This window comes from Phyllobates terribilis, unplaced genomic scaffold (assembly GCF_046119375.1).
Source record: "Phyllobates terribilis strain yellow unplaced genomic scaffold, ASM4611937v1 Scaffold_8__6_contigs__length_399053987, whole genome shotgun sequence".
Classification (NCBI taxonomy): domain Eukaryota; kingdom Metazoa; phylum Chordata; class Amphibia; order Anura; family Dendrobatidae; genus Phyllobates; species Phyllobates terribilis.
The window spans coordinates 366499524-366527523 of record NW_027362768.1 but is presented as its reverse complement, the minus strand read 5'-3'; the positions used below and the strand labels follow the sequence as shown (position 1 = coordinate 366527523).

The following is a 28000-nucleotide window of genomic DNA, read 5'->3' as shown; positions in this document are numbered from 1 at the left end:
GACTTTACTTTTTATGATATGCCGTTTAGCCGTTTATTGACATTGGTGTTAAGGGTGGTACTGTGCGTCACACGTGGGCGGAAAGACCAACGAAGTAATCTTAATAACTCAATATACAGTTTTCACATTTTAACCCCAATCAACTATAAAAAAAAAAAAACAACTATACATAAAGTACAAAAATAATATATAAAAAAAAAAAAAAGTACAGTAGATGCCATAAGTATTGCGGCGGCCAAACTTTTTTCAAAAGCTTCTGGTTTCCTTCCAGAAAGAAAGAAATAATCTAAATATATATATATATATATATATATATATATATATATATATATATATATATATATATATATTTTTTTTTATTACTCATTCCCAATATAAGAATTTGTATTAATTTATACATCCGATTTTACATTGGTTCATTAGTATGCTAATTAAGACCGGATTTGCACTGTGAGTATCCATCAATATGGAAGCGTTGTCAGAAATCTCTGTAATAATAATTTTGGTACTTTACATCTGTAAAAGCTCAAGAGTGAATACAGCTGGTAATAAGGAGTTAAAGTGCGACTAAGTTGAACCTGAGAAATCTAAAACTTACAGAATCTGAGCGGTCTAGTGTTTTTCTTTTTAAAATCGTTGCTGCTTGTTTTTGGAAATAGCGCCACACCTGTCCTGTGGTTGTGTCTGGTATTGTAGCTCGGCTCCATTGAAGTGAATGGAGTTGAGATATAGTACTGAATGCATCTTGTAGTCAAGTACTGCCATAGAAAGCACTTTTGCACCCCATTGCAATGCATGCGAGTCAACAAGGTTGCACCCATTGAAAAGCAAAAGTAGCATAGGTATAAACCAAAAGTTCTTTAACAGAATTGTTTCCCAAAAAATAATTAAAATTGATATAAAATTCATCTGTATGCTGCACATTGATAAATATACAGTCTATGGCAAGCCTTCGGTGGTAAAAAAAAAAAAAGGGAGGATTATGGCGGCCAAACTCTGTTAAAACCTCCTGGTTTCCTTTCAAAAGACCGAGGTAAGTTGGACCCTTCTTTTGAGTGGTTTTGGTTTAACTCATTGTTTTTTACTGTTGTGTTTTGGTCCGAACCATGTAGTTCTTTAGGGGTGTTTGCGCTGCTTTGATTAATTTTTAGCAAACCCAACTTTTGCAAAGCCTCTTGTCTAGTAGACATCTGGTTACAAATCGCCTGGGGCAGCGGTTTGGAATCCGAAGAAAGTTCTGTTTCCTTGGAAGTATCTTCGAAAGAAGGATTGACTTTTTGATGGATAAATCGAGCTCTAAGCTCCTGGACATTGACCCCCGACCTCATTATGGTGTCAAATTTTCTTAGGTGGCTTGGATGAGAGCTGGTGGTCTTCTGTCCTGTGTCTGGAGTAACGGTGATGGATAATCCTGGCCCGTCTTCGGAGAAAGATTTAATGATCTTCATCTTGGATGGTGTTGGCTCGTGCTCTGATTTGTCGGGTTGATTTACACTTTCAGTCAAACCTTTCCGGCTTCTGTCAACATCTGAAAGTCCAGAGGAGTTCCTCAAATGTTCATTGGAATCTGGAGAGAAATAAACAGCAGTAATTAGATGTTGCAATAAGATTTTCAAGACCGAGGCCAGGTATTAGATGACTTAATCATGGATCCAACATTGACCAATTTCGTTAGTCAAAGTGGGGTCACCTGGGAGAATGCTTCTTTGTTGGATGAATGTGTACCGACTTTATCATGGATCCACCATTGACCAATTTAGATAGTCAAAGTGGTGTCAACCTGGCAGAAGTCTTCTTTTTGGATGTATGTGTACCCCAAGAAAATTTGGAGTCTATGTGAGAGACCAGAAGATGACCTCAAGCATAGATCTACAGGGTTGCCACCAGAAGACCCAATGAAATCTCTGAAGGATCAAAACTGAGCATCATGGTTGACCAATGTACAGTCATGGCCAAAAGTATTGAGAATGAGACAAATTGTAATTTTTCCAAAGTTTACTGCTTCATTTTTTGTAATGGCAATTTGCATATACTCCTGAATGTCAAAGAGTGATCAGCTTAACAGCAATTACTGTACTTGCAAAGTCAATATTTGCCCAGAAAATGAACTTTTAACCCCCAAAACACATTTCAACATCATTGCAGTCCTGCCTTAAAAGGAGCAGCTAACATCGTTTTAGTGATTGATCCATTAACACAGGTGTGGGTGTTGATGAGGACAGGGCGGGCGATCAATCAGTCATGATTAAGTAAGAGTGACATCACTGGACACTTTAAAAGGAGGCTGGTTCTTGGTATCATTGTTTCTCTTCAGTTAACCATGGTTATCTCTAAAGAAACACGTGCAGCCATCATTGCACTGCGCAAAAATGGCCTAACAGGGAAGAGTATTGCAGCTACAAAGATTGCACCTCAGTCAACAATCTATCGCATCATCAAGAACTTCAAGGAGAGAGCTTCCATTGTTGTCAAAAAGGCTCCAGGGCGCCCAAGAAAGACCAGCAAGCGCCAGGACCGTATCTTAAAACTGTTTCAGCTGCGGGATCGGACTACCAGCAGTGCCGAGCTTGCTCAGGAATGGCAGCAGGCTGGTGTGAGTGCTTCTGCACGCACTGTGAGGCGGAGACTCTTTGAGCAAGGGCTGGTTTCAAGGAGGGCAGCAAAGAAGCCACTTCTCTCCAGAAAAAACATCAGGGACCGACTGATATTCTGCAAAAGGTACAGGGAGTGGACTGCTGAGGACTGGGGCAAAGTCATTTTCTCTGATGAATCCCCTTTTCGATTGTTTGGGACATCTGGAAAACAGCTTATTTGGAGAAGAAGAGGTGAGCGCTACCACCAGTCTAGTCTCATGCCAACTGTAAAGCATCCTGAAACCATTCATGTGTGGGGTTGTTTCTCAGCCAAGGGAATCGGCTCACTCACAGTCTTGCCTAAAAACACAGCCATGAATAAAGAATGGTACCAGAATGTCCTCCTAGAGCAACTTCTCCCAACCGTCCAAGAGCAGTTTGGCGCCCAACAATGCCTTTTCCAGCATGATGGAGCACCTTGCCATAAAGCAAAGGTGATAACTAAATGGCTCATGGAACAAAACATAGAGATTTTGGGTCCATGGCCTGGAAACTTCCCAGATCTTAATCCCATTGAGAACGTGTGGTCAATCATCAAGAGACGGGTGGACAAACAAAAACCAACAAATTCTGGCAAAATGCAAGCATTGATTATGCAAGAATGGACTGCTATCAGTCAGGATTTGGTCCAAAAGTTGATTGAGAGCATGCCAGGGAGAATTACAGAGGTCTTGAAGAAGAAGGGGCAACACTGCAAATATTGACTTGCTGCATTAACTCATTCTAACTGTTAATATAACCTATTGGTACTCATAATATAATTGCAATTATATTTCTGTATGTGATATAAACATCAGACAAACACTAATAAAAACCAGAGGCCAGCAGATCATGTGAAAATATAATTTTGGTGTCATTCTCAAAACTTTTGGCCATGACTGTATAGTTTGTATGACCAAGGTTGCTATCAAATTGCAACTTTCCTGCAAAATATTTGGGACTATTTTCAGTATGAAACGTGGACTTCTAATTAGATGCTATGGTGAAGATGGCCAGACATTATGGAGGCTATGGTGTTTATGGCCATTATTTCAGTGACAAATTGGGCATATCATTACCCCGAGGGTATATGCAATACAAAATAATGCCCAAGACAACAAGAAAGCTGCATATCTCTGCCATTATTTTTCTTGGTCAAAGCTAAAGAAAGAATTAAGGTGGTATTCCTTAGGTTTGACCAAAAAAGATTTGGGCCTCCCTGATCCAACGTCCTGTCCAATTCTCTGTGGTAGGACCAGGACAGTCTTTACTTCTGCAGCCAGCATCCTAAGCGTCTCTCATCCTTTCTAGCCTCAAAATGACATTATGGAGCGATACATGTCATGATGACCTGCAAAGTTTAGTACCTGGGCCTCACGCATTGTTATGATGTGGCTGATGAGGCGCTGAAGACCCCCGGCTGAGAATGTCGGCCGCGAAAGTGAAGATTTCCCCGACTGGTTGCCAGATCAGGGCGGTGTGAATCTTTTTATTCTACTCTACTTTTCCCATCTCATTGGATAGGCCATCACAAAATGATTGTGTGGTCCGACCTCTGGGATCTCCGTTGATTGCCATGAATGAAGGGGTCACAGTGTTGATGGATTGGGTAGACCATCACCATTTTTTCTTCCACAGCGGAACTCTTGGCCACCCGGCTGTGTAGGGGAAATGAGCCAGCCCATGGAAGAAAATGTCTAGTCTTCCACCCCTTAAAACCAGCCGGGGGTAAGAATCATAAAAGAGAACAGTGGGGATATGAGGACTCTTGTACCACCGCATGCACCTCACTATACCAATGAACATTTATGTCATTCATACTATACACCCTATATGGCCCCTGTACAAGCTATAGTTCTGCTCCTATCATTTTGTATGAGACGATCTTTCACCTTCTCCATTTTCGACACCATACACCTTTCATACTTGTTCTATTTTTAGGGAGTCATCCGGTTGAGCGTGAGGACACTCTGTCAACACCCGTGGTCATTACAGCACATATATAGCACTTAAAATCTGCTTTAAAAGCTTTTATTGCTGTTTACATGCCGAGATTGACGTGGGAGGGGTGGTTGTATGACGAAGACGAATATAGCTCTGAACTGTGTATTAGTGCACAAGGGGAACTCTGGAGGGATGCTATGGGTGGAAATGACACAGTCTCACTCCTTGGCCACGGCCCCACTATCAGTATTCTGTCAGTACTTTTTCTCAGGAGTGGGAGCCAAAACCATGAGTGGGTGATAAATGCAGAATTGGTGACTTGTTTCTATTATACCTTTTGTCTGATTGTTCCTCACCTGGTTTTGGCTCCCACTCCTGAGAAACAATACTGACCGAATACTGATAGTGGGGCCGTGGCCTTTCAGGGGCTTTCGAGAATGTAATATTGATAGCTTATACCTAGGACAGACCATCAATACATAAATGTTGGAGCCCCTTTTCATGCAAGTTCTTCTGTTTTATTTCTCTTTTTTGTTGAAATCAAGGCAAAAAAATTGCCATGTGAAAGTCATACTTGTCCTAATTTTGCCAAAACAGTCCCACAATTCAGATCACAAAAGTGTTGGGGTTTATCAAAACCACTCCCAAAGTGTCTATTTGGGGTCAGTAATGCCTGTTCCCTGGAGAATATATCCTGAATTTTGCATAGTAAATTTTTTACAATTTTTCTTTAACAACTTACATAAGGTGCAAATTCGCTCAAACATAAAAAATATTGTAGGTGCGGTTTTAGGGTCGGCATGTGATCTGCCACCTCCTCTGGTCTCTACACCCTGACTCTCTGCTGTCTTAGGCCTCATTTAGACATCCGTTTTTCTTACGTATTAGAAAAATGGACCAATTATTTTGGGACCTTGATCATAGTATGATCCAAGCATCATCAGTTTTTCTTCGAGTGAAGTCTGATTTTTTTCACCGACCCATAGACTTGCAATGCTGATTATGATCGATGCTCGGATCAAAATCAGACGTGTCTCCGATATTCGGTCCGAGGGAAAAATCAGACAAGTGCGCAGACCCACAGAATATCATTGGTACGAGTGCTAGCCGTGAAAAAAAACGGATAGCACTAGTACAATAAAATCTGACGTCTGAATGAGCCCTTACGCGCTGCAATCTCCCGCCAACGCCAGCTTCACACTTTATGTAGATTTGCTGCAGCCATTCCTAGTGTAAAGGTGAACTGTTGCTGGAAACCTGGCAGCTCTTAAAGGGAACGTTTCATCAAAAAGGAGGATGTCAGTTGGGGAACAGAGAGAGTGATGACAGTGCGCTCACTGTGCAGTGAACGCTGGCTGATCACAGACCCCTGCGCCTCCCTGATGACTAGGAACGAGCAGCTGCAGGGAGAATATAACTTCATTTTCTTCTTTTAGCCGCTCTTTCATTTAAACTGCCAAACATTATAAATGGTATTTTCCTGTGATGTCTACAGTTTAATACCATTTTATTTGTTTGGTTTTTTTTGCTAACAGGTTCCCTTTAATAGCACTTCCATGGGCAATTTTTGCACTCTGTTTAGCAGGTTCCAAAGGTGTCCCGGCCTTCACCCTTCCTATAAAGGGATCTGAACTTATAACAGAGACTCCTGGGTTGTGTCCACAGAGTAGCTGCTGGACAGTAGAACAAGCTGGCAGAGAAAAGTCCACATGCTGGGTCAAATCCAGAGAGGGTAGGTACCAAACAAATTAAAGGAGCCAAGATCAGAACCAGTATGATGGAATAAAGAGTGAGAATAGTCAGGCAAACAAAAGATTAAGTCAGTCCATGTCAGGACAATACATACTGGACAGAAAATGCAATTATATAGTGATATACTGTACCTGGCCAAAAACTGATAAAAAACAACATAAACAATAATTTTCATCATAATCTGTCATAAAATATTCACAAAAAAAATCAAAGAGACATCAAACTTCATGTTCCTGCAGCGGTTACTTCTGTAATGTGCAGTACCGCTCTCTACCACTAGTGGCAGCAAACATCTTCCATAAGCAGCTGCCTATAGAATATGAGCAATTGATCATATACAATATTTATTATTTCTGGACTAAGATCCATCATCATTTTTTCATCCTTTGATATTTTAGTACACACCATGTCGCCCCCTTGTATTTGGCCGTGGCGGGGGGGGCGGGGGTAAGGGGTATATGTATCGCTCATTATGCATTTGCATCTAAAATAGAAAAGATAAATACACAAAAGCAGCGAGCGTATTGGGATAATTAGCCTCTGCCCTAAAAATATTCCACAGGAGCATTCAAATTGTCAAATAATACCCGGAACATCTGCTGCCTGGAGATGAGAGGCTCAGGTTACACCAAGAAGTCACCTGAGCGACTGCTCGGAAAAGAAATGCTGAAAAGAGGAGGATAATTTAGACCTGGGCAATGGGGGCAGCCCTAGACCAGACCCCTCAATTCAGACCTTTGGTCAGGTCTGGGGTCTAATAATTTAGGGAGTTCGAAAATGTAGAAGTCTGATTATGTAGAGGTCTGAAATTCGGCTTGATCAGACCCAAAACCCTTAGGGTCTGATTATAGATACTGATATATTAGACCCCAAACTTTAAATTGTTGGGGGTCAGGGATCTGATAATCTAGAGATCTGGTGTTTGATAATTTAGGTGTTTTGGATCTGTAGCATAATTTAGGGGTCAAGTGTCTAATAGTTTAGGGGTCTGGTTTACAATTTGATCATTTAGGGACTAGGTGTCTTAAAATTTGGCGTTCTGGGGTCTGATCATTTAGGTGATCTGGGAGCTAATAATCTAGGGGTCTGGTCTGGGGTCTGATTATTTAGAGGTCTGGTAAAGGGTCTTGTTATTTGAAGGTCTGATTATTTAGTTTAAGATTTTGGAACTTTAGTGGATTGGGATCTGTTAATTTAGGGATCTTTTGTCTAAAAATTTGGGTTGTGATAATTTAATGGTCAGGGGTCCAATAATTTCGGGGTCTGGTCTGTGATTTGTTAATTTACTTGTTTTGTTAATTTAGGGGTCTGGTCTAAGATCTGTTAATTTAAGGGTCTGGTCTAAGATCTGTTAATTTAGGGGTCTGGTCTAAGATCTGTTAATTTAGGGGTCTGGTCTAAAATCTGTTAATTTAAGGGTCTGGTCTGAGGTCTGATAATTTAGGGGTCTGGCCTGAGGTCTGATAATTTAGGGGTCTGGTCTGAGATCTGCTAATTTAGGGGTCTGGTCTGAGATCTGCTAATTTAGGGGTCTGGTCTGAGGCCTGATAATTTAGGGATCTGGTCTGAGGCCTGATAATTTAGGGGTCTGGTTTGAGATCTGTTAATTTAGGGGTCTGGTCTGGGATCTGATAATTTAGGGGTCTGGTCTGGGATCTGATAATTTAGGGGTCTTGTGTCTGATAATTTAGGGGTCTTGTGTCTGATAATTTAGGGGTCTGGTGTCTGATAATTTAGGGGTCTGGTGTCTGATAATTTAGGGGTCTGGTGTCTGATAATTTAGGGGTCTGGTGTCTGATAATTTAGGGGTCTGGTGTCTGATAATTTAAAGGTCTGAGATCTGCTAATTTAGGGGTCTGGTCTGAGGCCTGATAATGTAGGGATCTGGTCTGAGGCCTGATAATGTAGGGATCTGGTCTGAGGCCTGATAATTTAGGGATCTGGTCTGAGGCCTGATAATTTAGGGATCTGGTCTGAGGCCTGATAATTTAGGGATCTGGTCTGAGGCCTGATAATTTAGGGATCTGGTCTGAGGCCTGATAATTTAGGGATCTGGTCTGAGGCCTGATAATTTAGGGATCTGGTCTGAGGCCTGATAATTTAGGGATCTGGTCTGAGGCCTGATAATTTAGGGATCTGGTCTGAGGCCTGATAATTTAGGGATCTGGTCTGAGGCCTGATAATTTAGGGATCTGGTCTGAGGCCTGATAATTTAGGGATCTGGTCTGAGGCCTGATAATTTAGGGATCTGGTCTGAGGCCTGATAATTTAGGGATCTGGTCTGAGGCCTGATAATTTAGGGATCTGGTCTGAGGCCTGATAATTTAGGGATCTGGTCTGAGGCCTGATAATTTAGGGGTCTGAATTAAAGTGTCTAGACTGAGTTTCGTCGATAATTTAGGGGTCTTTGGTCTAATATTTAAAGAATCTAGTTTGGGGTCTAATAATTTAGAGGTTTGATGTCTGATAATTTAGAAGTCTGTTGTCTGATAAATACGGGGTCTGGTCTGTGGTCTGATAGTTATGGGGTCTGGTTTGATGTCTGATAATTTAAGGATCGGGTTTTTTAGGGGTCTGGTTCAGGGTCTGGCATATGATATTTCAGGAGTCTGGAGAGAATTATTAATGAGTGATGAATAATACCATATCAGCCCGGTTTGCCCCTTCACCTGAAGGGGGACGTCACACATAGTCGTCCATTTGTATCCAATCAGTAGGCAATTGTATCCTTGGCACAGCTGTCAAATAGAATATAACTGTCCGGGGTGCGGTTGTGTTCATACTTTTGCTATGAGGCCCAACAATTCAGTTAGAAAGACTACAGTTGCCCAAAATTACGTCCCCCGCCCCCTCCCAGTATTATCGCTCTCCATCTCTGCAAGATAAGATACAAGTGTAACAGTATCCGGGAGGAGAGACTGTGACTGTTGTAACTGGCAGTTTATTAATGATTTTACACCTGTCAATCATCCGATTCCTGAATCTGCTGCGTTCATCACGGCTCAGTTTTTATGATTATTACCTGGGTCGCTGTTTGCGTTTTCGTCCTCATCTTGGTCTAAAGAATCAATGGTCTCCAGTAAATACTGCAGACACTCCTTCTCCTCATCAGTGAGCCGACTGAAGAAATCTTCACCCTAAAAAAAAAGAGAACATTACAGAACTACACTGCTCCCATGTTGGGGTAATATATCTTTTTCACTCTCCATGGATGTAGAGTGGGCGGGCTGTCCTGGTGTGATGTCAGAGCTGTGCCAATCAGAATTCTCCCTGACAGCTCCGTCCTCCCTCCCACAGCATGAAGAGCACTGCAGCTGCATCCCCCTACTCCCTCCCACAGCATGAAGAGCACTGCAGCTGCATCCCCCTACTCCCTCCCACAGCATGAAGAGCACTGCAGCTGCATCCCCCTCCTCCCTCCCACAAAATGAGGAGCACTGCAGCTGCATCCCCCTACTCCCTCCCACAACATGAAGAGCTCTGCAGCTGCATCCCCCTACTCCCTCCCACAGCATGAAGAGCACTGCAGCTGCATCCCCCTCCTCCCTCCCACAGCATGAAGAGCACTGCAGCTGCATCCCCCTCCTCCCTCCCACAGCATGAAGAGCACTGCCGCTACATTCCCTTTCTCTCTATCACAGTACGTACAGCATTGCAGCTGCTTCCCCCTCCTCCTCACAGCATGTAGAGCATTGCAGCTGCATCCCCTTCCTCCCTCTCACAGCATGTAGAGCATTGCAGCTGCATCTCCTTCCTCCCTCTCACAGCAGGTAGAGCATTGCAGCTGCATCCCCCTACTCCCTCCCACAACATGAAGAGCACTGCAGCTTCATCCCCCTACTCCCTCCCATAACATGAAGAGCACTGCAGCTGCATCCCCTTACTCCGTCCCATAACATGAAGAGCACTGCAGCTGCACCCCCCTACTCCCTCCAATAACAAGAAGAGCACTGCAGCTGCATCCCCCTTCTCCCTCCCACAACATGAAGAGCACTGCAGCTTCATCCCCCTACTCCCTCCCATAACATGAAGAGCACTGCAGCTGCATCCCCTTACTCCGTCCCATAACATGAAGAGCACTGCAGCTGCACCCCCCTACTCCCTCCAATAACAAGAAGAGCACTGCAGCTGCATCCCCCTACTCCCTCCCACAACATGAAGAGCACTGCAGCTGCATCCCCCTACTCCCTCCCACAACATGAAGAGCACTGCAGCTGCATCCCCCTACTCCCTCCCACAACATGAAGAGCACTGCAGCTGCATCCCCCTACTCCTTCCCACAGCATGAAGAGCACTGCAGCTGCATCCCCCTACTCCCTCCCACAACATGAAGAGCACTGCAGCTGCATCCCCCTACTCCCTCCCACAGCATGAAGAGCACTGCAGCTGCATCCCCCTACTCCCTTCAACAACATGAAGAGCACTGCAGCTGCATCCCCCTACTCCCTCCCACAACATGAAGAGCACTGCAGCTGCATCCCCCTACTCCCTCACACAACATGAAGAGCACTGCAGCTGCATCCTCCTACTCCTTCCCACAACATGAAGAGCACTGCAGCTGCATCCCCCTACTCCCTCCCACAGCATGAATAGCACTGCCGCTACATCCCCTTTCTCCCTATCACAGTACGTACAGCATTGCAGCTGCTTCCCCCTCCTCCTCACAGCATGTAGAGCATTGCAGCTGCATCCCCTTCCTCCCTCCCACAGCAGGTAGAGCATTGCAGCTGCATCCCCCTCCTCCCTCCCACAACATGAAGAGCACTGCAGCTGCATCCCCCTACTCACTCCCACAACATGAAGAGCACTGCCGCTGCATCCCCCTACCCCCTCCCACAACATGAAGAGCACTGCAGCTGCATCCCCCTACTCCCTCCCACAACATGAAGAGCACTGCAGCTGCATCCCCCTACTCCCTCCCATAACATGAAGAGCACTGCAGCTGCATCCCCCCTACTCCCTCCCATAACATGAAGAGCACTGCAGCTGCATCCCCTACTCAATCCTACAACATGAAGAGCTCTGCAGCTGCATCACCCTACTCCCTCCCACAACATGAAGAGCACTGCAGCTGCATCCCCCTACTCCCTCCCACAACATGAAGAGCTCTGCAGCTGCATCCCCCTACTCCCTCCCACAGCATGAAGAGCACTGCAGCTGCATCCCCCTCCTCCCTCCCACAGCATGAAGAGCACTGCCGCTGCATCCCCTTCCTCCCTCTCACAGTATGTAGAGCATTGCAGCTGCATCCCCTTCCTCCCTCTCACAGCATGTAGAGCACTGCAGCTGCATCCCCCTACTCCGTCCCACAACATGAAGAGCACTGCAGCTGCATCCCCCTTCTCCCTCCCACAACATGAAGAGCACTGCAGCTGCATCCCCCTCCTCCCTCCCACAGCATGAAGAGCACTGCAACTGCACCCCCCTACTCCCTCCCACAACATGAAGAGCTCTGCAGCTGCATCCCCCTACTCCCTCCCACAGCATGAAGAGCACTGCAGCTGCATCCCCCTCCTCCCTCCCACAGCATGAATAGCACTGTCGCTACATCCCCTTTCTCCCTATCACAGTACATACAGCATTGCAGCTGCTTCCCCTTCCTCCTCACAGCATGTAGAGCATTGCAGCTGCATCCCCTTCCTCCCTCCCACAGCATGTAGAGCATTGCAGTTGCATCCCCCTCCTCCCTCTCACAGCAGGTAGAGCATTGCAGCTGCTTCCCCCTCCTCCCTCTCACAGCAGGTAGAGCACTGCAGCAGCATCCCCCTACTCCCTCCCACAACATGAAGAGCACTGCAGCTGCATCCCCCTACTCCCTCCCACAACATGAAGAGCACTGCAGCTGCATCTCCCTACTCCCTCCCACAACATGAAGAGCACTGCAGCTGCATCCCCCTACTCCCTCCCACAACATGAAGAGCACTGCAGCTGCATCCCCCTACTCCCTCCCATAACATGAAGAGCACTGCAGCTGCATCCCCCTACTCCCTCCCATAACATGAAGAGCACTGCAGCTGCATCCCCCTACTCCCTCCCACAGCATGAAGAGCACTGCAGCTGCATCCCCCTACTCCCTCCCACAACATGAAGAGCACTGCAGCTGCATCCCCCTACTCCCTCCCACAACATGAAGAGCTCTGCAGCTGCATCCCCCTACTCCCTCCCAACAGCATGAAGAGCACTGCAGCTGCATCCCCCTCCTCCCTCCCAACAGCATGAAGAGCACTGCCGCTACATCCCCTTTCTCCCTATCACAGTACGTACAGCATTGCAGCTGCTTCCCCCTACTCCCTCCCACAACATGAAGAGCACTGCAGCTGCATCTCCCTACTCCCTCCCACAACATGAAGAGCACTGCAGCTGCATCCCCCTACTCCCTCCCACAACATGAAGAGCACTGCAGCTGCATCTCCCTACTCCCTCCCACAACATGAAGAGCACTGCAGCTGCATCCCCCTACTCCCTCCCACAGCATGTAGAGCATTGCAGCTGCATCCCCTTCCTCCCTCTCACAGCATATAGAGCATTGCAGCTGCATCCCCTTCCTCCCTCTCACAGCAGGTAGAGCATTGCAGCTGCTTCCCCCTCCTCCCTCCCACAACATGAAGAGCACTGCAGCTGCATCTCCCTACTCCCTCCCACAACATGAAGAGCACTGCAGCTGCATCCCCCTACTCCCTCCCACAACATGAAGAGCACTGCCGCTACATCCCCTTTCTCCCTATCACAGTACGTACAGCATTGCAGCTGCTTCCCCCTCCTCCTTCTCACAGCATGTAGAGCATTGCAGCTGCTTCCCCTTCCTCCCTCTCACAGCAGGTAGAGCATTGCAGCTGTATCCCCTTCCTCCCTCTCACAGCATGAAGAGCACTGCAGCTGCATCCCCCTCCTCCCTCCCACAGCATGAAGAGCACTGCAGCTGCTTCCCCCTCCTCCCTCCCACAGCATGAAGAGCACTGCCGCTGCATCCCCCTCCTCCCTCCCACAGCATGAAGAGCACTGCAGCTGCATCCCCCTCCTCCCTCCCAAAGCATGAAGAGCACTGTAGCTGTGACGCGCCCCCTGGGCCATATTCTTTAGGGGAATACCCGGAGCCGGATCAGATGGGGGTTGTAGTCTCCGAGTGGCTGTGACCCGGTCCGTGCCCAGGGTGTCAAGCTCAGAGTATGTGGCAGTCCTACAGATGTTACAAAGTTCGTTATGTCGACTACGCCACCCGTTGGATTGCGGTCACTACGGCCGCCGCTGCAGCAGGGTCCGCTGAGGCTGATGGTGTTGGTGCAGCTTTAGATAGTATAACCCCCAACGGGAGGGGTATGGCCTCAGGGGGTCAGGTGCAGAGGATGGGGGTTGTGGTGGTGCAGCGTAGATGATAATTAAAGACAGAGTCGGGTTGTGCAGTTCAGGGTGTTTACTTACTGCAGATATTCCGGTCACTCCGGCCTTAAGTGACCACCCGAGCCGTGCTGCGTCCACCAGGTCCTGGATTCAGCCAACCCCCAAGCAAGTCCGGAGCGTGTCCCTGAGCCCTCCTTCTTGTCCTTTCTTCTGGCCGTCCCCACCAGGGATCCACCTAGGTCCAGCTCCCTCGGGCCTTCTGTTGGGAGACCCTTGGCCTTGGGTTCCCTGACCCTACACGTGGTTTGCCTTCAGGGTGGATGTGGTGGGTGGCCGTGGCAGATCCTGCCCACGGCCTCCGGTCTCTGGCTGAGGTATGCTTTAGCCCCCACCAGTTTGGGATCCGGTACCCTGTTGCCAACTCTTCACCCTAGGGTTGTACTTGGGTTCTCAGAGTTCCTTCTGTTTCCCCCTCTGGGTCTTTCTTTCTTCTCCTCTCTCACTCTGGGCCTGGGGCTGCTCTGCTCCTCTGCTCTCCTTCTCTGCAAAGACTGGCTGACTGACTGACTCCTCTCTGCAAAAGACCCTGTCCTAAGATGGTGCCCACCTTATATACTCCCTCTATGTGTGAGCTCAGGTGACCAGCACCCAATGAGCTCCTAACTTTACCCAGGCTGCTCCCCCTATCTGCCCCTACACTACTGGGATGTACCACCCCCCTCCCACTCCAGCCAGGAACAGACTCGGTCGTACCTGCACATTTCTAAGTGGGAGTACCGTTGGTCTGCTCCTCGGAAATGGGATGTGTGTAGTGCATGCAGCTTTCTGAGCTCAGTTCCACACTCCATCCTTACCCGGGAGTGGAATATCACACCTCTGGGTTGAGGTGCAATACCCCTGTAGCAGCCGAATCCTCAGGGTGCTACATTCCCCCCTGGTAAATCACAGCACGTCCTCGGGCTGCAAGATATAAAAACACCAAAACATACAATTTTTGCATAAACAACATAATAAACACATATAAAACATATATATCAGCAATAAAACTTTTTTTTTTTTTCATAAATAACATCCTCGTAGACTTCTCTTGCTTCTAGCTCCTCCTCCGGACACTGTGCAACGTGTGCCCGGGAAAAGTGCAACAGTTTCTCTAGAAAAATGGTTTTCCTATAAAACCGGTAGGGGGCGCTTTAGGAAGCGCAACTATATACAAGGTGCTATGGCCGCTCTCAGTCCTCGGCCAGGTAATGGGAATAGGGATGACCGCTCTCAGTCCTCGGTCAGAGGGATTAAGGGAAATACGGGTAACAATTCAATTCTCTGGTCCCAACGGGGACTATATTAGCAGCAACGGTTCACTGCGCCCCGACGGGCAACTATATACAGCTTCTACTCCGCTGTACTCAACGACGACGTCCTCCTGCTCTTTCTTTGTGATTAACTTTAGCTTCAGACCCGTCCGGGTCCTCTTGCTCCTCCTCACACCGCAGCTCCTCCTCCGTCAGGCGATGCACATGGAGGGCGTAGGGTCCTTTGGCACACTTGTGCCGGGTGAAGGTGACCTCGTCCCCTATATACAGGTCACGACCTCTGTGTCCCTCCGGTAGGTGGGACTCAACGTCTCTCCTGGTCACGAAGACGTCGCCTGGGGTGCGGTGATCTCGGATGAAGCCCCACCCGTGCTGCATATTGAACTTGATCACAGTCCCGGTGGAAGGGGGACCATGAGCTGCACGGGGACTCCTCCTGGCCCGGCTCTTCTGCTCCGCGCTCTTTATTTGGGCTTGTTGTTCCCGGACCCGCCTCTCTCTCCGCTCCCTCTCAAAGACCTCGAGCTGCTGCCGGCAGCACTCTGCACGCTCCGCTGCAGCCGCCCGGGTCTCCTGAGTGAACCCCATGAGGTCTTCTCCGGTGGGGTCCCACTCAAACTGGGTCTCTTCTAGCGGGGGCGAGATCCTTTTTACGGGCTTTGGAACCGGAATCAGGGGCTCGTCTAGGGGTCTCTCTTTCCGGAGTCGGGGATGGTGAAACTCCGGTGGCCATATAAAGGGCTGCCCATCCGGGCACGTATGCTGGGCGAACAGATCTTCTCCCAGATGCGGCACTCTTGGTTTTATGGGCGCGGTGGTGGTGGCGCCCGGGTTGCCCAGGCCTTGCGGCAAGGCCTGGGGCACCTGGAAAGTGAAGGGCACCGTAAGGACGGCGGCGCCCTGGGCTACTTGGCCCTGCGACCAGGCCGGTGGCTCCGCGGAGGTAGGGGGCGCTGTTGGTATTGCGGCGCCCGGGGGTACTAGGCCTTGCGACCAGGCCGATGGTACTTCCTGCTTGGTCACGCTCGGGGTCGAGGCGTATGACGTCACAGGGGTCGCGGCCGCGGCTTCCGGTTGAGGCCTAGTCTGTGGCGGTGACGTTGCGGTTACGGGCACGGCAGGGGGTACTTCGGGCTCTGCGACGGGGAGCTGGGGCAGGTACGCGGTTTCCCGGTTTGGGGTAGAAACGTCCCCTTTACCTGCCTCCTTTCGTTCGGCTCCCTTCTCGGCGCCGTCTCCGGCCTTCAGTCCTCCTGCGCCATCCTCAGAGGCGGTCTGTCTCCTCGTCTCAGGTGGCGTGCTCCGCTGACGAGTCTCGGTCCGCTGGGCCATCTCTCGGCTCCACTCCGCCAACGTCTCTCGTTGCACCCGGGCCATCCTCCGTGCGAGGCCCTCCAGCGCAGTCTGTGCACACTCCCGATCTCGGGGGAGCTGTGCCAAGACCTCCACTAAGCCTAGTGGGGTCGTTGCTTCTAGCAGGCTCCTGACCAACGGGTCGGTGCTGCTCTGCTCTCCTCTCGTTGTCTCCAGCAGGCTCCTGGCCAGCGGGCCGGTGCTGCTCTGCTCTTCTCCCATCTCCGGGTAAGCTTCTTCTGGACTCAGCTCTAGGCTTCTTGTCTCCGGGTGCGCTCTCTCCAGACTGCTCCAGGCGACACCCATCTTTGTTCTCTCCTTCTCAGTCCTCCCACTTCGAGGGCGGTCCCGGGGCCACTTGGTGATTGTCAGCTCCAGGGGCAGTTCTTTCACGCTGACAGACACCTCTAGCATCACAGTCTCTGTTGGTGGGGGCGGTTTCCACTTTTGGTGCCATTTTCGGTCCTGGCCCACGATGGGAGGTGGCCTCTTGCCACCCTCTGGCACGCCCATAATGGCGTCCGCTCTTCCAAGGCGGGAAACCTTTGGAAATGGCGGGAATCGTCTCCCAGTGGCGGGAAACTCTGCAGATGGCGGGAAAAAGCTGTTAATGGCGGACAACCGGCGGGAATCGATCTGTGACGGAGTCCGATGGCGGGGACCCTCCGGAACCGGCAGGAGACTTCTTTTTGAGGTAAACTTGTTCTTTTCTTCAGGCACGCAGTACCCGGGTGTTGCGGGCACGTGATCCTGCCGACTACGCCAAAGTTGACGCGCCCCCTGGGCCATATTCTTTAGGGGAATACCCGGAGCCGGATCAGATGGGGGTTGTAGTCTCCGAGTGGCTGTGACCCGGTCCGTGCCCAGGGTGTCAAGCTCAGAGTATGTGGCAGTCCTACAGATGTTACAAAGTTCGTTATGTCGACTACGCCACCCGTTGGATTGCGGTCACTACGGCCGCCGCTGCAGCAGGGTCCGCTGAGGCTGATGGTGTTGGTGCAGCTTTAGATAGTATAACCCCCAACGGGAGGGGTATGGCCTCAGGGGGTCAGGTGCAGAGGATGGGGGTTGTGGTGGTGCAGCGTAGATGATAATTAAAGACAGAGTCGGGTTGTGCAGTTCAGGGTGTTTACTTACTGCAGATATTCCGGTCACTCCGGCCTTAAGTGACCACCCGAGCCGTGCTGTGTCCACCAGGTCCTGGATTCAGCCAACCCCCAAGCAAGTCCGGAGCGTGTCCCTGAGCCCTCCTTCTTGTCCTTTCTTCTGGCCGTCCCCACCAGGGATCCACCTAGGTCCAGCTCCCTCGGGCCTTCTGTTGGGAGACCCTTGGCCTTGGGTTCCCTGACCCTACACGTGGTTTGCCTTCAGGGTGGATGTGGTGGGTGGCCGTGGCAGATCCTGCCCACGGCCTCCGGTCTCTGGCTGAGGTATGCTTTAGCCCCCACCAGTTTGGGATCCGGTACCCTGTTGCCAACTCTTCACCCTAGGGTTGTACTTGGGTTCTCAGAGTTCCTTCTGTTTCCCCCTCTGGGTCTTTCTTTCTTCTCCTCTCTCACTCTGGGCCTGGGGCTGCTCTGCTCCTCTGCTCTCCTTCTCTGCAAAGACTGGCTGACTGACTGACTCCTCTCTGCAAAAGACCCTGTCCTAAGATGGTGCCCACCTTATATACTCCCTCTATGTGTGAGCTCAGGTGACCAGCACCCAATGAGCTCCTAACTTTACCCAGGCTGCTCCCCCTATCTGCCCCTACACTACTGGGATGTACCACCCCCCTCCCACTCCAGCCAGGAACAGACTCGGTCGTACCTGCACATTTCTAAGTGGGAGTACCGTTGGTCTGCTCCTCGGAAATGGGATGTGTGTAGTGCATGCAGCTTTCTGAGCTCAGTTCCACACTCCATCCTTACCCGGGAGTGGAATATCACACCTCTGGGTTGAGGTGCAATACCCCTGTAGCAGCCGAATCCTCAGGGTGCTACAGCTGCATCCCCCTACTCCCTTGCACAGCATGAAGAGCACTGCAGCTGTATCCCCCTCCTCCCTCCCACAACATGAAGAGCTCTGCAGCTGCATCCCCCTACTCCCTCCCACAGCATGAAGAGCACTGCAGCTGCATCCCCCTACTCCCTCCCACAGCATGAAGAGCACTGCAGCTGCATCCCCCTCCTCCCTCCCACAGCATGAAGAGCACTGCAGCTGCATCGCCCTCCTCCCTCCCACAGCATGAAGAGCACTGCATCTGCATCCCCCTCCTCCCTCCCACAGCATGAAGAGCACTACCGCTGCATCCCCCTCCTCCCTCCCATAGAATGTATAGCATTGCAGCTGCATCTCCCTCCTCTCGCTCTCACAGCATGTAGAGCACTGCAGCTGCATCCCCCTCCTCCTGCTCTGGTGGTCGATGCGCTGGCCATCCGGATATCACAGGACCACAGAAATCTGTGACATCCAATAGGTGCAGTCATCCCTTCTGGAGCCGGCGCCAACCATTAGAGCGGCCTTCACTGGATCAACAGGGATGACAAGAGGCAAGTATTCCTCTCTTTGTTACTTTAGAACACCCCGTGCCTAAAAAAAAAAAATGTGTGATGTATCTGCTAGGTATGTATCTGATAAAAGCTCCTCAATTAGGAGATCTTATGACCCTGAGCCCACTCGATGATGCAGCCGCTGCATCCAAGGGAGGACTAAAGAATGGTTATTGGAGTCACGGGGAAGTGGTTATGGATGTGGCTTTGAAAAAAATTCTTTATTCTTTCCATAAATCTATAAATCTATGAATAGGGTTGATCCTATAATACATATGATTTGAAACCATGGGGTTTTTGTATCTCTTTGTGTCCTCACAACCTCCTCTGTACACAAACCTCCCATCTTACATCCTTCGTCTAAAACGACTCTCTATTTATAGAGTCATGTAAATAAAGGATTCAAATTTCTGTCCACACGGAAGACGTCGGTGAAAAGAAATTCTGTGGCTGCTGAGCTAATCCCATATAAGAACTCAGGTGAACATGCTGGAAAAGTCTGAAGCCCAAAAGTTTTCTGCATTTAGTTTATCCATTGACCTTAATGATGACACAGTATGCAGGGAGCTCCCTCTAGTGGTGGCTGCAGACAGAATCTTATCATGTATCTCTGTATGCAGGGAGCTCCCCCTAGTGGTGGCTGCAGACAGAATCTTATCATGTATCTCTGTATGCAGGGAGCTCCCCCTAGTGGTGGCTGCAGACAGGATCTTATCATGTATCTATGTATATACAGGGAGCTCCCTCTAGTGGTGGCTGCAGACAGAATCTTATCTTGTATTTCTGTATACAGGGAGCTCCCCCTAGTGAAGGCTGCAGACAGAATCTTATCATGTATCTCTGTACACAGGGAGCTCCACCTAGTGGTGACTGAAGACATGATCTTATCATGTATCTATGTATATACAGGGAGCTCCCTCTAGTGGTGGCTGCAGACAGAATCTTATCTTGTATTTCTGTATACAGGGAGCTCCTCCTAGTGGTGGCTGCAGACAGAATCTTATCATGTATCTCTGTACACAGGGAGCTCCCCCTAGTGGTGGCTGCAGACAGAATCTTATGCATCTCTTTATACAGTGAACTCCCCCTAGTGGTGGCTGCAGACAGGATCCTATCATGTATCTCTGTATACAGGCAGCTCCCCCTAGTGGTGGCTGCAGACAGGATCTTATCATGTATCTCTGTATACGGGGAGCTCCCCCTAGTGGTGGCTGCAGACATAATCTTATCATGTATCTCCATATACAGGGAGCTCCCCCTAGTTGTGACTGTAGACAGGATCTTATCATGTATCTCTGTATACAGGGAGCTTCCCTTAGTGGTGGCTGCAGACAGGATCCTATCATGTATCTCTGAATACAGGGAGCTCCCCCTAGTGGTGGCTGCAGACAGAATCTTATCATGTATCTCTGTATACAGGGAGCTCCCCCTAGTGGTGGCTGCAGGCAGAATCTTATCATGTATCTCTGTATACAGGGAGCTCCACCTAGTGGTGGCTGCAGACAGAATCTTATCATGTGTGTCTATACACAGGGAGCTCCCCCTAGTGGTGGCTGCAGACAGAATCTTATCATGTATCTCTGTATACAGGGAGCTCCCCCTAGTGGTGGCTGCAGACAGAATCTTATCATGTATCTCTGTGTACAGGGAGCTCCCCCTAGTGGTGGCTGCAGACAGAATCTTATGTATCTCTGTATACAGAGAGCCCCCTCTAGTGCTGGCTGCACACAGAATCTTATCATGTATATCTGTAAACAGGTAGATCCCTCTAGTGCTGGCTGCAGACAGAATCTCATCATGTATCTCTGTAAACAGGTAGCTCCCCCTAGTGGTGGCTGCAGACAGAATCTTATCTTGTATCTATGTGTACAGTGAGCTCCCCCTAGTGGTTGCTGCAGACAAAATCTTATGTATCTCTGTATACAGGGAGCTCCCCCTAGTGGTGGCTGCAGACAGAATCTTATTATGTATCTCTGTATACAGGGAGCTCCCCCTAGTGGTGGCAGCAGACAGAATCTTATCATGTATCTCTGTATACAGAGAGCTCCCCCTAGTGGCGGCTGCAGACAGAATCTTATCATGTATCTCTGTTCTGTATACAGAGAGCTCCCCCTAGTGGTGGCTGCTGGCTGACAGAATCTTATCATGTATCTCGGTATACAGAGAGCTCCCCATAGTGGTGACTACAGACAGAATCTTATCATGTATCTCTGTATACAGGGAGCTCCCTCTAGTGGTGGCTGCTGACAGAATCTTATCATGTATTTCTGTATACAGGGAGCTCCCCCTAGTGGTGACTGCAGACAGAATCTTATCATGTATCTCTGTATACAGGGAGCTCCTACTAGTGGTGGCTGCAGACAGAATCTTATGCATCTCTTTATACAGTGAACTCCCCCTAGTGGTGGCTGCAGACAGGATCCTATCATGTATCTCTGTATACAGGCAGCTCCCCCTAGTGGTGGCTGCAGACAGGATCCTATCATGTATCTCTGTATACAGGAAGCTCCCCATAGTGGTGGTTGCAGACAGAATCTTATGTATCTCTGTATACAGGGAGCTCCCCCTAGTGGTGGCTGCAGATAGAATCTTATCATGTATCTCTGTATACAGGGAGCCCCCTAGTGGTGGCTGCAGACAGAATCTTATCATGTATATCTGTATACAGAGAGCTCCCCCTAGTGGTCGCTGCTAACAGACAGAATGCTGTCATTTAGGACTGTTCCAATCTTATAAGTGATGGTATACTGCTGGGATCTGCGATCACATTACGATTGGTGGGGTCTGACTTCCTGAGAATGAAGTGAAGTAGTGCTGCTGTAGTGCTGTGCCCCTTCACTGCTTGATTTCCTGCACAGCAGCCCCCGCCACCCAGCTGTGCAAGGAACTGTAAGGGGACTCCATTCACTACTCAATCATGTGCTATGGGCACTTCTAATAAAGCACCATTAGGGTGAAGCATATGGCACCACTCAAGATGACCAAATCGCTGGTGGAACCCCAGCATACCCCAGTATAAGTCAGTATTTACCCCAGTATAAGGCAGTATTTTACCCCAGGTCATGGCTGCCAATGTGAGCAAAGCCTGGGACAGTTTTGACCTATGATGTTGGCTTGCTGTCAGTGAATAGAAACATTCTTGTTTACATCCACAGCCTAAAAACTTGTCTTGATGGTGTCCTGGCCATGATTGTATAAAACATTTAAACCTGAACGAACCCCAATCACCTCTAGATTACTCTCATCATCTCGTCCCAAGTCTCCATCTTACCTCCAGACTACTCTCATCATCCAAAGCCTCCGTCTTCTCATCTGGGGCCTCCATCTTGGGATCCGTGGTGACCTTATTGATGAGAGTGCTCCGTGTCGTCCTCTACGAGCTGCCAGGAACACCTGCAGATAAGACAAAGCAGGCACATGACACACCTCGGGTTTATGCCTGCGCTATGTGGCGGCGCAGAGGACAATGCCACTGTTTTGTATGATAATAGTGGCCGTGTTTACATGGCGGCTCACGTGCTGCACTGTACACACACGATGCTGTAACCTTGTCAGATCCCCTGTGTGCGCTACGTATTGTCTGATTTATTCTTGCTGCAGCTTTGGCAATGAATGCAGAACTACATGCACGATCGTGATGGTAATATTTCCATATTGCAGTCATTGTAAAATAATCATTCTCCTATGAAGCCCAAGTAAAGGTGTGCAAACATGACAGATGCTACCAGCCATAACAAAACCATCGGAAGCCCATGTCCAAAATCCTAAATGCTGCTGTCACAATGGACTTGGGCATCTAAACTGTTAAACTGCTCCAATAGCAGCAGTTAGACTCGGGTGCCAGCTGTATACCACAGAAAGCACCTGCGCTGCATGGAGCAGGCTCAGCTCCTGAGCGGACTGGTCCCCCTTCACATTGGGCCCTGGCACTTTCCCAGGTTCACCAGGTGCAGAGCATATATTGATATACAGTAGGTACAGCTGGTATAAGACTCTGTTCACACTCTCATTATTCATGGGTTCCTTCTGATAGATTAATTTGCAACATATCCTATCGTTTCTTAAGAACAAAAGTAGAAGAGAGAACAAATCTAAGTCTGCCCAGAAGAAAGTTTTTAAACTTTTCTGTTTTTACTTTTCTTCTTTTATGATCCAGAACTGGGTCCTATTAATTCAGAATTAAAAAGGGAGTTGTCCGGATAATACTAGGCTCCATCCACTTCAGTAGTGTGCAATACCAGACACAAGCTGTGAACAGGTGTGGTGCTCTTTCGGGCAGAAAGCAGCCATGTTTTCCTTATTCTGGACAGCCCCTTTTACTGCGCTTTCCTCTGTATTGTCGGATGGGTTCTTTGAGATGAGTCCTACACCTACTTGATCAACAGTAAGACAAAGGCACAAAGAGTGCAGTGTTCTCGCTGACGGAGGATATCGGAGAAGTGGGCAGCAGTTCACTCGCAGGTGACTTCTCCACCGCAGCTTTATTTGCCAGAATCTGAGCCGAAGGAGCAAACACTGGGTTATTTCATAGGCAATCTCCGCTCTGTGCTGCCGGCTGCCCATCACATAGTGGGTAATGGATTCTCCCGGCTGGTATGTGCTGCCAGGCACTCGCTCTCACCCTGCACGGCAGACCCCGCTTATTCCTGGTCTTCACTAACTCACCTACAGGATGGAGGAGGCGCCATACAATGTCTGGGAACTTAAACCTCCGTGTCCCCGAGCTCATCCTCTGCCAAAAATCTGCATGGGTACAATCAGCCTAAGCGTTCTCTTAGAGATCAAACCAACCTCAATGCCACAACCCTCTTGACATTGGCGAAGGGACAGGGCAAATATTGTGCCACCTAACCCAGTAATAATGCCACTGGAGTGCACCCATAAAATACAGTATTAATGCCCTCTTAAAGGGTAATGATGCCACTGTATGCCACCCCCAGCAAAGGAAAACCAGTGTATACTCATCTAACCAGAGTGATCATGTCTTCTCCCTGCACACAGAGTCGGCCGGCACAGGCGCGATGCAGTGACATCATGGTGCAGCCAGTGACATCTTGTAGTCCAAAGGCCTATAGTAGTCAGAGGCCAACAGGACGTAGAGCGGTGGGGCAGCCAATGGCTTCACCATAGGAACCATCTTTATTGGTGCAGTACTTTTTTTTTTTAATTTGCTATCTTAAGAATTTTGCACCAAAGACAGTCGCATGCTGTGCCATTTCTGGTCACCGGGCTGCAGTGATGACACGTGACCGCTGCTACCAATCATTGGCCGCGGAGGTGTCTTTAGTGGTGTAAACACCTCTACAGACAGCGATTGGCTGCACTGGTCACTTGTTATGTTAACATGACATCACTGGAGCAGGAAAAGCAGAGATTGGCGGGGGACCAAGGAAGCGTCAGCACTAGAAGTGTCGCTGGACTTGTCGGGTGGGATAACCCCTTCAAATATCTGTCTCCTAATGGAGTTATAAACTTTTACAATTGCTCCCCGTAGACTGATGGTGGATGTAGAGATGTGGTGTAGACTGGATAAATGGGCGAGGGGGTCAATACAGGGACGGCACAGGTGGGAAATGGAGCCAAGGTCAATACATGTAGTAGAGGTCAAGGTGTAGATACTGCGCCTGGGTGGCCGCCTCCAGGAGTCGTATATGCCCGAAAATGATGCACCTCAGATCACACGTTCGCTCTGTCTGCACCATTGTAGTCTATGGCCCTGTTGGCGCATACGTGACGTCCGGCTCCCTTTTTGAGGTTCGGAAATAAGTCCCCACGGGGCCACTGAACAGGTGCCTGAACACACTGTAAAAACACCCTAAGGGGCATCAGCGTGGCACCGGAGCAGAGATGAAGAAGATGGCAGCCACCAGTGAGGTGGGTAATATATATAGATATGAAAGAAGGAACAGTAGTAAAGAAATACTCTTAAAAGGGCACTCCGACTAAATGGTGGACCTCTGACCTCCTATAGAATTCTCCCCATTCAGGTCTACAGGGCTTAAAAACAACCAAGCAAGCACCTGTGAATGTGCCACACATGTTCGGAGTACCCCTTTAAACAATTCTTGGTCCTAAATCCAGGACCATGACACAAGGGACACCGCGGCACAGAGATTCAGTTCCTCGCCATCAGTGAATGAAAACAATCTAGACCTTTACAGCCTAGACCTAAGTCTAAGAGAGTGCAACAATTGTATCCAGTGTGGAGAGTCTTCTATTAAATCTGTTACAATGTATCAGCGCAGATAAAAAAGCATTGGCTTGGCAGAGGATGGTCTAGTGTTGCATTGGGTTACATGTTCCCATTCACTGACAGTGAGCAGAGATCTTAATGACGTGACAATTTCAACACCAAGTTCAATAAAAAGTTGCTAAACGTTTTATGATGCAATGAAGTTTTTACCTGGAGCGACTTTTTCTCTAAAACTGGAAACACCCACAGTGCAAACAATTGACTGCCTCCATATTCTATAAGCGTAGATAAGGGGCCGTATGGTGACCGGAGGGACTCGCACGTCCGCACCGTAGGGACTGGTTATTGGGAACCTCTCGGTAGATTTTCTAGCCGATGGGTTCACATCCTGGGGGGGAAAAAGAGCAAATATGAAAGTAAACAGCAAAGAGCAAAGTAAAGTTTTTGTTACTGTGTCAAAGTGCAAACACTGAAGCAGACAGGAGAAAGGGGAAGAATGAATCGTTATACACAGTATATCCACTGACCATGGAGGGAAGAGCCCAGCACCATGGACGCACACAGGTTACATCACACGCAGGAGGCGTACAGAGACCCCAATGTCCTGCACAGACAGAGGGGTCATCCAGGATCTAAAAGCCGATGGGCTAGTCATAGAATACACCATCAACATTAGATATTATATACTGCCCAGGTTATACCGGCGTGCTCCATATCACTATATACAAGAAAATGTATAAAATTATACCAGCTGTACATATAAAATTATATACAGAAAATGCCCAGGTTATACCAGCTGTACATATAGAATTATATACAGGAGATACTCAGGTTATACCAGCTGTACATATAGAATATACAGGAGATACCCAGGTTATACCAGCTGTACATATAGAATTATATACAGGAGAAACCCAGGTTATACCAGCTCTACATATAGAATATACAGGAGATACCCAGGTTATACCAGCTGTACATATATAATTATATACAAGTGATACCAGGTTATACCAGCTGTACATATACTGGAGATGCCCAGGTTATACCAGCTGTACATATGTAATATACAGGAGATGCCCAGGTTATACCAGCTGTACATATAGTATTATATATAGAAGATGCCCTGGTTATACCAGATGTACATATATAATATACAGGAGATGCCTAGGTTATACCAGCTGTACATATATAATATACAGGAGATGCCCAGGTTATACCAGCTGTACATATATAATTATATACAGGAGATACCCAGGTTATACCAGCTGTACATATATAATTATATACAGGAGATACCCAGGTTATACCAGCTGTACATATATAATATACAGGAGATGCCTAGGTTATACCAGCTGTACATATATAATATACAGGAGATGCCCAGGTTATACCAGCTGTACATATATAATATACAGGAGATGCCCAGGTTATACCAGCTGTACATATATAATATACAGGAGATGCCTAGGTTATACCAGCTGTACATATATAATATACAGGAGATGCCCAGGTTATACCAGCTGTACATATATAATTATATACAGGAGATACCCAGGTTATACCAGCTGTACATATATAATTATATACAGGAGATGCCTAGGTTATACCAGCTGTACATATATAATATACAGGAGATGCCCAGGTTATACCAGCTGTACATATATAATTATATACAGGAGATACCCAGGTTATACCAGCTGTACATATATAATTATATACAGGAGATACCCAGGTTATACCAGCTGTACATATATAATTATATACAGGAGATACCCAGGTTATACCAGATGTACATATATAATATACAGGAGATGCCTAGGTTATACCAGCTGTACATATATAATATTCAGGAGATGCCCAGGTTATACTAGCTGTACATATATAATTATATACAGGAGATGCCCAGGTTACAGAGACTGTACATATATAATTATATACAGGAGATGCCCAGGTTATACCAGCTGTACATATATAATTATATACAAGCGATACCCAGGTTTTACCAGCTCTACATGCTGATACCAGTCTTGGTTCAGAGAGTCAGTTCTTTCTGGCACTGATATAGGTCTCTGGTTATTTGCATGGACTCCATGGAAAGTTCTTCAGGTCGGACGCTGTGAACCAGAACCGGTATCGATGTCAGGAGTTCCCAGGTCTCAGAGGACGGGGGCATATTCCCTAGGTGATTGACCCTTTAGTGTGGGGGCACTGTGCAGTTACATCAGAGACTAATGCGCTCCTGGAACCATCACAACCATCAGCCCCCAGTGCACATTGCCCCTCACCCTCTGGACCGGTTTCTTGTCTGGAGGAATTAATGTTTAGATTTCCCAAAATAACCCAAAGACCTACATGCTTCATAGACGACATTGAGTGGCTTCCATCCCCCATAGGCTCCCATATTAATAAACCCAAAAACATACAGCGTGCAGCGTACCCAGGATGGCACTCTGACTCTGCCTATGTCAGGAAGCACAAGGACCCATGTGGGTGGCCAGTACCTACCGTCAGTGTTGGTGCCCCTGCCCTCCATCCACCACCAGCACTCTGCAATGTGCCAGCCTTCCCTGCACGTCTCCTTCTCCCTCAGCTGGAGCTGCGCTCCTCTGTTTCCAGCCCCCTGGGATGGACGTTCGCCACCGACGGACCCTTTTGTCTCAGGATCCAAGAAGAAAAACAACACAGCAACTGTATCTACTGTCAGAGGCCGCGCCCGCCTGTTACTCCAGCACAGCGATATCGCCCTTCAGTCCGTCCAACCTGACACTTTCCCAATTGTAGAGTAACTTTTATGCAAATAAAACTGGAGACAAAGATGAATTGTGCAAACAGAGGCGTTCCCTGCACCATGAGCGCAGCTCGGCACGCCCCGGGCACACAGGTGAATGCACAGCGCTGAATCCCTGCCTCACAAGGTGGGCGGAAGGGGGAAACAATGTAACAGTGTCTGAAAAGCTGCAACATAAT

The 28000-nt window shown here is 48.4% G+C and overlaps 1 protein-coding gene across 2 annotated transcripts; it reads right to left on the bottom strand.

The window, feature by feature from the left end:
• Positions 1-27949, bottom strand: LOC141157489 (uncharacterized). Of its 2 annotated transcripts, XM_073644842.1 has the most exons (5): positions 27539-27945; positions 25244-25421; positions 22112-22233; positions 9331-9445; positions 2-1567 (listed from the first exon to the last, which is right to left on the bottom strand). In XM_073644842.1, the coding sequence occupies exons 3-5, from the start codon at positions 22163-22165 to the stop codon at positions 981-983; spliced, it is 756 nt and encodes a 251-aa protein (XP_073500943.1). In that variant the 5' UTR covers positions 22166-22233; positions 25244-25421; positions 27539-27945; the 3' UTR covers positions 2-980. The 2 variants fall into 2 exon arrangements, with proteins under 2 accessions (XP_073500944.1, XP_073500943.1); XM_073644843.1 differs by lacking the exon at positions 25244-25421 and having other exon boundaries at positions 1-1567; positions 27539-27949.
• Between the last annotated feature and the right edge of the window lie 51 nt (positions 27950-28000).